The following is a 12,199-nucleotide window of genomic DNA, read 5'->3' as shown; positions in this document are numbered from 1 at the left end:
GCTATTCCATTTAAAATTCACACTACCCCTCTGGAAGATTTTGGCAATATCTTCCACAGTGGGAGTATGACTTTTGAATGGAATAAACACATTAAGCAGCTCAATTTGAATTCATACACCCTCTGAGAAAGTTTCAATCTGAATCTTCCACAAAGGAAGGGTGAGGTTCAAAGAGAGTTGGTTAATACTAATTCCATTTGACATTTGTACTCCCCCTTTGGAAGATATTTCCAAAATCTTCCACAGAGGTAGTGGATTTTAAATGGAATAGCCCAATATACGCCTTCTGCTGATGTTATTATGTTACATAATTTCACTATGTATCATATTACATAATTTCAATGGCTTGTATCAAAAGACCAGCTTCAATATATCATGTCCTCTTCTGATGTTATTTTGGGTTCAATTAAATTTGACACATTTTAATGGTTTACATGAAAATGTAATGATATTTTTGAACATTATGAAAGAAAGGTCTTGTTGTATCATTGAAACTAATATGTTTTCTAGCTCGAATTTTGAATATATATATATCAAAATCTATTTAATGCAGACCAATATTTGGAATAAGCCCAACAAAATTGGGCAGCACTGGTTTTAATAGGTTGCTAGTCCCATATTTGACCGATGTCAACTTAAAATATGGTGAAATTGAAAAGATATGTTCTTGAGAAATTTAGTGTTGATGTAGATATGAGAAAACATGTTAGGTCGAAGGATGTAAAAACATTTTTCTTCATAACATTTTAAAATAACAACCATTAAAACCCAAGTTAATTGAACGCAAGACGTCATTAAGAATCCAGGTCAACGGTTTACCACAGTTTTTGTGCATCTGACTTGAAAGTAGTTTTTGATCATACAATGTAATAGTAAACAATCAAAGCACACACCTAAATTAGCTTGTGAGTTGCCATTTCAGTATAGGTGAAACTACAGCCACAAAAAAAATCGAACTTTTGATCTCTATTATATAAGTTGCGCATGATCATGTAAAATTTCTGTATATGAGGATGCTATGATACCAAGATATATATATCTGAATACAATAAGAAATACTTTAGTTAAGGTAGACTCTGATTTTTATATATTACTCTTCACCGGCCTGAGAAGAATAAGCATTATGTTAATTCAATCGGCTAACTAAACGCAAGCTGTCCCGTCCGGCTAACAAATTCCATACTTGTGAATCTGGACTTCACACTTCCTGTGCACAACCCATGGGAATACTCCTATCTTTGCTAATCTAAGATGGCCACCATTGCATGAAAACCAACAATTTGAAAATGGAAAATGCAACCGAAAAAACGCATACAAAATTTGATTAAGCTGTGTGAGCGCGCATGTCAATAAGTGTTATGCGCATAACAAAAACCACATATATAATCGCCCACTTAATGCTCTGCGTGCTAGCCATGCACTTCAACGGAAAAAGCTGAAGTTTTGAAATATTTTTCAAAATATCAAGAGCTATCTTAAGAACTACTGTACTCATTTTAATGCATTTTTCATGCTGATTCCAAATATGGTCATGAAAATTTACATTTCTGAAATTTTTGAATTTTTAAATTTTTTTTTTTAAACATGTCATCTGCAGTCGACACCCGCGTGAAGAGAGTTTAAGTCATATGTATCGACAAGTATGGAACTGTGCAAAGCCTAGATGGTGATTCTTATTAAAATTAAAAGCCAACTTAATAATCTTTCTTAAGAGTGATTGTATTGCTTATACAAAAGTAGCATGTAAGATTCATAGTTGAATAAATTATTCATGAAGTGACTAATTATTGGTAACTACAAAAAACAGGCAACTAATCAAGGCTGAAATCTTATATTGCGTTTAAAGCTAAAAGTAGTAATTGAACTTCTTTTATAAACACTACAGATTCAGAAATTTGTCTAAATAAATTAAACGGCGAGTGTTGCTCGAGTTCTTGTCATATGAAATTCAGTCACAAACTTGGTCTAGTTTTAACCAGGCTTCGTTATCATTTGGAAATGTGAATTTGATACCATGTTCATTGAATTACATTTATCAAAAGTTAAACTTCTGTGATGAACAAGCCATCAGCAAAGTTCTAAATAACAGGGCAATTAACCCATTACCTGCTTATGTTCATAACTGAACTCTAACATGACCATTCTAATCCAATTACAACTTCTGTGTATAAACGCAATACAGGTTGGCATTACATATAAATAAATTACTAAAGAGATACAAGACCTGATTTTATTATCTTTCTCCAACTTAAGCTCCACATGGAGCAATACAGAGTAACTGCTATCATGCTTTGTTCAACAACAGGTGAAAATGAATCAATAAGTCATCACTAACGCTCATGTTAATTCACATAAGGCATGTGAGACTCCCATTATGCAAAACGCACTTAGCATAGGACGGTGCTGTGTCAACTGCATGCACATCATTCTATATTAATCCACAATGTTATGAGCAAGGTTGCCAAACCCGCGATTTGGTAGCCCAATTGGGTGACTTTTGAAGATTTTTCCCGCGACTTTTGACAATTTCCTGTCCAATAGAAACCAAAAATTGAGCGACTTTTCAACATTGGCTCCCGCGACTTCCGATAGTTTCATGTCCCATAGAAACCAATGGTAAAGAGAAAAATTGGGCGACTTTTCAATTATTTGACCTGCGATTCGGGCTGAAATCTTTTGGCAACCCTGGTTATGAGTCTCACCACTTACAGGTTGAACAAAGCGTAAAGGATCACTGGACTATTCCAGCTGAAATCCATACCCCCTATGGAAGACATGACCTTAATCTTCAACACAGGGAGTGTCAATTTCATGGGGTTATCAAAATGGGTGACTCCATTTGAAGTCTACACCCCTGTGTGGGAGATAAATGTCATGTCTTCTACAGGGTATATGGATTTCAACTGGAATAGCTAATTGCAGGGGTTTGCAGTTCCCCTTGTTGTTCAATGGTGTAGAGGCCCATGTGTTTGGCATAGCACACTTCTTTGATCTATGCTAAAAAAAACAGGTCCTACATGATAAGACTACGATAGGTTAGACCTCTCTAATAATATAATAGCAAAATGCTCTACAAAACAAATAATAATAAAAACAAATAAAATAAGTTTACAAATCTTATTACATATTTACAATGTCTTGGTTTACTTATAGTATACATTATATGCATGATGAATGAAGACTTCAGAGATGAACGGATGCCTATGGAAACCTTTATACAGTGCTGGTATACCCACATTATAATTAGTTCTTGGGTCTATTTCATTATTGCTTTAACAATAAGGTTTGCACTGAGTTCAATGCTGGTAACATACATGTAATCAGTGGTATATGTTATCTAAGGCATTAAAATAATAAAATATTCAAACCGACAGAATATGTGCCGTTGGCCACAAAAATTTAAAAAGTAAAATGATGAATTAGGATTTCTGGAAATTTGTTCTTTTTTTTTTGGTCAAAACTTGGTTAGCTCATGGATGTTTGAAGTTACTGTGTAGCCAAACATGATACTGGTGACTTCTGCATGAATACAGAGAAATAGTTACCATTTGTGAAAATTGTGTTGATTCCTGGGTAACATGCTACCCTCTACAGGTTACGACCCATAAGAGTCCTTCCTTTTCTCACCAAAGTTCACAAATTTACCTACATCTGTGGCTCTATGCAAATCTTGACAAGACGTCAAACAGCAAATACAATTTTCCATGTGTAACATTGTCAAATTGTAATGTTTCCATAAAGCATCCTTGTTGACTAAGGTTCCCAGTGACTGATGGAAGAGTATGCTTCAAAACAGTAACTTCTATTATTTTTCTTACAGAATGTACCTTAGCTGTTCCAACAATTCTAACAAGATTATCTAAAATCTTCTCATTGGTGGAACAACTTGCACAATATTATCTTTTGGAAAATTCTTCGCAGTTTTTATTTTGGCACAGTTTATGGCGTAAACATGAAGTCGGTTCTGATTGGCTACTTGAATCACATCATAATCACATCAGCACCTCATTTGCCGATCAATCGCGTGACACAGGAGTGAATTTACACAAGTGTACGCGGTTGGATAACAACTGTGAAGGATCTTTGCAAAAGGCTGTAATGACATTGATGGAAAGAATTTACACTGATGGAATCCTGCCATAATTGATTGGTGTTAACTCATCCAAATTGAGGGCTTTTAATCAGTTAACTGGTCTTATTCAATAACAAGCAACCTGGACAAAACAGAGTGTAATATATTGTAACAGCAACGTGTCTGCACCATATCACTCTCTATACGAATAGTGTTTGGCAATGTTTAAGCCCTTTCTATCTCAAGACATGTTTATAAGCTGGATTTTAGCCCATCAATGCAATTTCACCAAGCCAACAATGTTACATCCCACAATACTATAGTCACTGAGAACCTCATCTTATGACTGTATCACACTAACCAATCGCTAGGCAACCTTGAAAGACATTTTTGACATCAAACTTCGTACAAGGTATATTGCCAACACATTAGCAACGTAACTGAAATGAACAAAGTTGAGCTCAAGTCAACTCAGATCTGAGACACAAAAAACCTGGTAGTGATTACACCATGTGTACAATCACTTCCAGCGTTTGATCCCCCACTGATATATGCCTTTGAATCCCATCCACAGCTAGTGTGATACAGTCTTTACATACAGACTATGTTAATACAGTCCTATGATGATCCCTCTGGTTTATCGCCTCCTTCAGCTGCTGGTTTCTTCTTACGCGTCATCATACCTTTGAAGCTAGCTTGTATTTTGACGGCAGCGGCTTCTACTTCTGGGTCATTAAGATCAATATCTACTTCTTCTTCTTCTGCAGGTTTGGCAGGTGCAGGTGGCGGCTCTTCCTTCTTTGGTTCAGGCTGTGGTAGCAAACAAATTAAGACATTTGTTACAGGATTAAAGCAAACAAATATTTACAAAACAGGGCATTTTCCCGTAACAGAATTCTGCGATAAGCATGCATATAATACAGGCTGTATCAAAATGATTGTTACCATCAAATTTGTTGTTTATTGAAATGCTTGCTGCTTCTAAAAGCAACATCAGATCATCTTCAATTTATTGTGTAGGCACTGTAATAATGATCAATCTACCTGTTAAGTGCATTATATATGGTCCATTGGGCTATTCCATTTAAAATCCACACTACCCCTGTGGAAGATTTTGGAAACATCTTCCACAAGCGAGTATGAATTCATTTGAATTTCATACACCCTCTATCTGGAGAAAGATTCAGCCAGAATCTTCTACAGAAGGAGAGTGAGTTTCATATAGAGTTGGTTAATGTGTTCATTCCATTTGAAATTCATACACCCTCTGTGAAGATATTTCCAAAATCTTCCACAGGGTTGGTGTAGATTTTAAATGGAACAGCCCATTATTACAGCACCTGGTGGGTAACAATCATTGTGATACAAACTTGCTTAAAACAACAGATAATCAAACAAAAATCAAAACGTTGGTGTCAAAAATTGCAAGCACCAACTCAAAAAATGTTTCATGCATTAACAGAACTGAAATGAATCAAATTAATAAACAACATAAAATGTACTGGATTCTTTTATGTTGCTAAATTAATTTGTATGAATAAACAAATATAAATAAACAAATGAATTGGAATGTTATCACACCATCATCAACATTTCAATAACAAATGAAACATGTAATTGTAACATTTAAGATTTCTTCAACAAAAACATGCAAGCATGCTGAACAATTTCAAAACACAAAATCAAAATTTCAACATGGTAAAAACTTAAACATGCAAACATTCTTAACCATGCAAACATTCTTTGAAATTTAATTTTGCAAACATGCAATTCCAACAAACCGACTTTGTACCTTGCCTTTCAATTAATACTTACAGAGTTGTAAATGGCATAAAATAACTTTGAAAGATAACATTTTTTAAATACAAAAAAATTATGTCAAATTCAGGAAAAAATAGGTTAATATGAAAAAACAAGCATAAGTACATTGTTGCATAAACAGATGTATAGAGAATAAACACACTGGAAGTAAATATATAAATCAACATTAGTACAATATTGTATAATATAACAATAAAAATAATGAGAATGTTGATGTTAAGGGTTCAATCATGTAAAAATAAATTCTAACATGATAATATATAAATTTAAAAGTTGATGAAATGAGAAATGCAAGTTAAAATCTAGACTATAAGTAAAACAATTTCATACATTAGTAATAAATGTGGTTGAGTATAGTAACTCACATTAAAAATTCAATGTTATTAGAAATTTGACAAATTACATTTAAGGTGGCTGTGTACTCTCAGACATGCATGTAGTAAAAGTGCAATAACTTTGTAATTATTCAGCATAAAACATATAAAAGTATACATTTTTATGAAGGCAAGACATCAATAAATCTTAATATAAATACAGATTTGGGGTAAAAACAACAATTTGAAGAAAATCACACAAAAGTGAGTTTTTGGCAATATTTGTTAGGTACATCATAACAAAAAAAACACTCTTTCCAAAATATTTTATTTTGTTTTTAGCTCAATCTTGAGGCTCCATTCCAAAACGGTTTTTTATTTTTTGATATTGGCCTTATTTTTTGAGATATTGACCATATAAGGCATCAAAATGAACTTTTTAAAATTCAAAACGCCTATTTGCACAAAATGATGCCCAAAATCGGGAATAGACCAAAATATAAAAAAATGAGAAAACCGTTTCTTGAGTCGATCATGCTTTTTACGATGATCATATTTGCTTACCTATAGATGCTGTATTTATTGAGTTATCGTGTACCTAAATCGTCATTTTACGAGAAAATGAACATTGAAATAATGGCCGTTGAAGTTTAAAGTGGTCACATTTTGCACTTTCATCGAATCTCACAGGAGAATGCGACAGTTTTCGTTTTTGTAACTTATATTACGTGAACATCGGGTAAATCCACAGCCCCTTGAGAAGTTTGAGCGAAATCCATTCATAACTTGATATTTAAATCGGGGAAAGAACTTGAAAAACCCACATTTTATCAGCTAAAACGGAGCCATTTGACCATGAAATCAGTGCTTCCGTGGTGTTTCCATAAGATGCGCCGCAAGATGTAGATAAGCGTTGCATGTATGCGTCGCGTGATTTGTGCATTAACAAATTGCGCGATGCGCAACGCGATGAGTTGTTGCGCGCGTGTACCTTGCTGGTACAACAAAGATTTTCTTTCCTTTTCAATTTCAAACACGAGTGGAATAGTGAAATAAAATCCATAAAATATTGCAGTTGGAGTTTACAAATCTGGATTTTCATTCCTTGTATTTATAAAAAACATAACAAGGTACAAACATATCATAAAAACTCAATTTTGAGAAAGAAACAATGGCTAGAGTACACAGCCGCGTTAAGAATGTCATTTGAAACAAAATGCCTTTTATTTTAAGACTATTACATACCCTATTACACAATTCATACCATCAAAGCTCAACAAGTTATAATATAATAGAACCCTTACTCTAGGAAAAAGTTGGAATTTGCATGACTTAAATTCACTATTAAACTCAGTCAAATTCAGTGCCAAGTATATAATAGTGTCAACATGTGCATTTTATATTTGAAATTAACTTTCAAAATTGACATTGAATGGTGTAAGGAGCATTATTTAGTTGAATTCAATTTGACATCTATAGGTGCTATCACTTGATTGCTAATAACCAATATAAACAATCAGGCAACTTGAATTAAGTGTCCACAATATAAACAATTAAGTTGATTTAAAATTTCCCCAAAGACCCTTTCAATTTACTGATAGTGTAAACATCCACTGACTCGTAATTAGTTCATGATAATCCTGTTCCAATCAAGTTCAATGACAAAATAAATTTCAACTTTTTCCTGGTGTACACATGGTCCAAGAAACAATCCATCCAAACAGTGCATTAAATGAATTCAATTGATATATTGTGCCTATATGCCTACCTCTATCAGACAATCCTAGTTGACCCTGCTCTACCATCATCAGATGACTACCACTCTGGTTTGCCTGGCTATCTAATCCCTCCCCATCTATGCAACTGATCCCCATCAACAAACTACCCCATTGGGCTATTCCTATTAAAATCCACACTACCCCTGTGGAAGATTTAGCTCAAGTCTTCCACAGAGGGAGTATGAATTTTGAAAACAAGAGACAGTTGGGTAACTTCAATTTCTAATACTCACCCCAGTTGTGGAAGATATAGGTAAAACCATAATACTCCCTCTGTGGGAAGACATTTCCAAAATCTTCCACAGGGGTAGTGTGGATTACAACTAGAATAGCACATTCTCTGGTCTAATTTTAATTCTAAGTGACTGTGATGCATAATTCAGGTTCATTATATTTAACATACCATATTCAACCCAATTTAACACCCCTTTCCTAAGACTACCAAAAAAAAAAGATTTTTTTTCCTGCATGTAAGCTGCACACATTTTATTTTTTCAGAGAGGGGTTGTCATGGTCCCATACAGGCACTGAACAAGTGCTAAACTCGCATCACTTTTCAAAAATGAAAGCCGGTAAAACAAAAGCAAGATTGGATTTTACCCAATCAAAAACTTTGCCGGATGAAGTTGAACTTCAAACTAAAAAAATCTTGAAAACTACATTGTATTCTTGGGGTTCAACAATTCTACAGGCCTAACAATTGTAGCAATTATGTCCTTAATAAAGACGCAAACTTACAATCCTTAAGATCAAATAAATATATTTATTGCTCTGCAATAAACTACATAAAATGCACACACACACTCACCCCAACATGCTTGTTATCCACTGAAAATAAATGTTTTAAAATTTTGTTCTTGATCATAATCCAATGATCACTTATATTCAATTAAAAAGAATACTGATTCTCAAATATCACAATGAGTTGTACATGCTTCATTCATACAGCAGTGATTTCTTTATACTTAACATTTTTTAACAGGCTATGATTTTACGTTTTCTATTTTTTTTTAAATATTACTTCACCTTGATTAGTAGATAAACTCAGATGTTTTTAAACAAAACAGAAGTTACAAAGTTTTAATTAAGTCTGCACTGATAGTTTACATATTTCAGTCAATTATTAATTGTCCAGAATGGCAAATAGCTAAACAAGAGAGAAGTATCCATAACAGTTTGTTTTTCCATGATACAAATAAATAAAATAGCATTATCCTTACACTGTTTGTGCTTTAAAGATAAAATTTTAGTTAGTCTTTTGAAAGTTTACTCTCCATTTTTTTACTAAGCCTCCTCACTAACGACCTCTGCGCTGCCTGCTTTTGATTCTGTGGCAGAGGCTTCCTTGTTGATTTCCACCTGTTGGCGTCCGTCATCTCCTGGCTGTTCTTGCTCCACGTCACTATGTCTTTGCTCATTGGTTGGCTGTACTCCGTCGTTACAAAGTGGCTCATTGGGCTCAGATGATGGTGCTCCTTGGGTACATGTGTTATCTTGTGTGGGTTCAATTGAGGCAGATTGGCTTGATCCATCTTCACCTTCCCCATGCTTTTCTTGTGCAGGATCATTAGACTCTCTTGAGGGCTGGGATGGCTCAGTTGCTTCAGAGCTAGGAGGGCTTTGCTCTTCAGACTTGGCTTCGGATTTGTTCTGGTCTTCCTTACAACCACGAAAACTATCCTGTTCATCTTCATCTTTTGTCGATGTACTCGCAGAAGCTGATGAACGCCGATCTGGTTCAGAATTATCAAGTATAGCAGCAGACTGTTCCGATTTTGCAGCTAGGTCTAGTTCCACAGCAGGTTGTTCTGCAGTGGGTGTTGCTTCCAAAGTTTGATCAGGTTGTTCAGGTTCTGCAGCAGGCTGTTCTGGTTCTACAGCAGGTTCTACAGCAGGTTGTTCAGGTTCTGCTGCAGGTTGTGCTGGTTCTGCAGCAGACTGTTCTGGTTCTGCAGCAGGCTGTTCTGGTTCTGCAGCGGGCTGTTCTGGTTCTGCATCAGGCTGTTCTGGTTCTGCAGCAGGCTGTTCTGGTTCTGCAGCAGGCTGTTCTGGTTCTGCAACAGGCTGTTGCGGTTCTGCAGCAGATTGTTCTGGTTCTGCAGCAATCGGTTCTGGTTCTGGAGCGGGTTGTTCTGGTTCTGCAGCGGGCTGTTCTGGTTCTGCAGCGGGCTGTTCTGGTTCTGCAGCAGGCTGTTCTGGTTCTGCAGCAGGTTGTTTTGGTTCTGCAGCAGGTTGTTCAGGTTCTGCAGCAGACTGTTCTGGTTCTGCAGCAGGCTGTTCTGGTTCTGCAGCGGGCTGTTCTGGTTCTGCAGCAGGCTGTTCTGGTTCTGCAGCAGGCTGTTCTGGTTCTGCAGCAGGTTGTTCTGGTTCTGCAGCAGGCTGTTCTGGTTCTGGAGCAGGCTGTTCTGATTCTGCAGCAGGCTGTTCTGGTTCTGCAGCAGGTTGTTCTGGTTCTGCAGCAGGCTGTTCTGGTTCTGCAGCAGTCGGTTCTGGTTCTGGAGCAGGTTGTTCTGGTTCTGCAGCGGGTTGTTCTGGTTCTGCAGCGGGCTGTTCTGGTTCTGCAGCGGGCTGTTCTGGTTCTGCAGCAGGCTGTTCTGGTTCTGCAGCGGGCTGTTCTGCAGCGGGCTGTTCTGGTTTTGCAGCAGGCTGTTCTAGTTCTGCAGCAGGTTGTTCTGGTTCTGCAGCAGGTTCTGGTTCTGCAGCAGGCTGTTCTGGTTCTGTAGCAGGCTGTTCTGGTTCTGCAGCAGGCTGTTCTGGTTCTGCGGCAGGTTCTGGCCCTGCAGCAGGTTGTTCAGGTTCTGCAGCAGGCTGTTCTGGTTCTTCTGGTTCTGCAGCAGGCTGTTCTGGTTCTGCAGCAGGCTGTTCTGGTTCTGCAGCGGGCTGTTCTGGTTCTGCAGCGGGCTGTTCTGGTTCTGCAGCGGGCTGTTCTGATTCTGCAGCAGGCTGTTCTGATTCTGCAGCAGGCTGTTCTGGTTCTGCAGCAGGCTGTTCTGGTTCTGCAGCAGGCTGTTCTGGTTCTGCAGCAGGCTGTTCTGGTTCTGCAGCAGGTTCTGGCTCTGCAGCAGGCTGTTCTGGTTCTGCAGCAGGCTGTTCTAGTTCTGCAGCGGGCTGTTCTGGTTCTGCAGCAGGCTGTTCTGGTTCAGCAGCAGGTTGTTGTGGTTCTGCAGCAGGTTCTGGTTCTGCAGCAGGTTGTTGTGGTTCTGCAGCAGGTTGTTGTGGTTCTGCAGCAGGTTCTGGTTCTGCAGCAGGTTGTTCTGGTTCTGCTGCAGGTTGTTCTGGTTCTGCTGCAGGTTGTTCTGGCTCTGCAATATGCTGTACTGATACAGTAACAGGCTGTTCTGCTTCCGCTGCAGGCTGTTCTGGCTCTGCAACAGGTTCTGGTTCAACTGCTGGTTCAGGCTCTGCAACAGGCTGTTCTGGTTCTACAAGTTCTGGTTTTGAAGGTTGTGTTTCTGCAGCAGGTTCTGGCTCTGCAGTAGGTTCTGCAGCTAGATCAGATTCTGCAACTACATCTTCAGGTTGTGCAGGCGGTTGTTCTACTACAGGCTCTGCAGCCGATTCAGATTCTGCAGCTATTTCGGCCTCTGCAGCAGACTCTTGTACTGCAGCAGGTTCAGGTTCTATAGTGGGTTCTATTTCTACGACAGAAGGTTCTGCAGCAGGTTCTTGTTGTGCTACATGAGGTTCATGATCTGTGGGCTCTTTTTCTGCTACAGGTAGCTCTGGTTCTACAACAGGTATAGCAACCGGTTGTTGTGGTTCTGCAGATTCTATGGCTAGGGGTCTTTCAATTAGCAAGGACAATTGAGCCTCAGGTGCAGTGCTTGTGGACTGGTGATTGAGATAAAGCAAAGAAAAGAAAAAAAGAACACTACAAAATAGAAAGATAGATGCATAAATGGGGTATTCCAGTTGAAATCCATACAACCCCTATGGAAGATGTGACCTTTATCTTCCACAGAGGGAGCGTGAATTGCAAATTGAGTTATCTGAATATGTGGCTCCATTTGAAATCTACACACCCTGTGTGGATGATTAAAGGCCCATTCAGTGATTTTCTCATCACGACGATCGTAAGTGCATACAGTAGGAGTATGGGTTTCAAATAGAATAGACAATTGGGTAACTTCCATTTGAAATACTCACTCCAGTTGTGGAAGATATAGGTTAAGCCAGGGGAGTATGGGTTTCAAAATGATTAACCCTGACCAATT

At 37.8% G+C, this 12,199-nt stretch overlaps 2 protein-coding genes across 2 annotated transcripts in view; one reads left to right on the top strand and one right to left on the bottom strand.

Annotated features, from left to right (window-relative positions):
• Positions 1–2,545, top strand: part of LOC140170352 (cell adhesion molecule 2-like) — a 77,196-nt gene extending 74,651 nt beyond the window's left edge. The window contains exon 13 of the transcript XR_011861528.1: positions 2,458–2,545. The gene's annotated coding sequence lies outside the window, so the exon portion shown is untranslated. The remainder of the gene's footprint in view (positions 1–2,457) is intronic.
• Positions 2,546–8,728: 6,183 nt separating this feature from the next.
• LOC140170354 (uncharacterized) overlaps positions 8,729–12,199 on the bottom strand; it is a 142,231-nt gene continuing 138,760 nt past the window's right edge. Inside the window, exon 11 of the mRNA XM_072193725.1 lies at positions 8,729–11,816. Within this exon, the coding sequence (XP_072049826.1) occupies positions 9,270–11,816 (2,547 nt within the window). The 3' untranslated portion in view covers positions 8,729–9,269. The remainder of the gene's footprint in view (positions 11,817–12,199) is intronic.

This window comes from Amphiura filiformis, chromosome 14, assembly GCF_039555335.1.
Source record: "Amphiura filiformis chromosome 14, Afil_fr2py, whole genome shotgun sequence".
NCBI classification, from domain to species: domain Eukaryota; kingdom Metazoa; phylum Echinodermata; class Ophiuroidea; order Amphilepidida; family Amphiuridae; genus Amphiura; species Amphiura filiformis.
The sequence above is the reverse complement of the archived record's forward strand: the minus strand, read 5'-3'. Positions and strand labels throughout refer to the sequence as shown.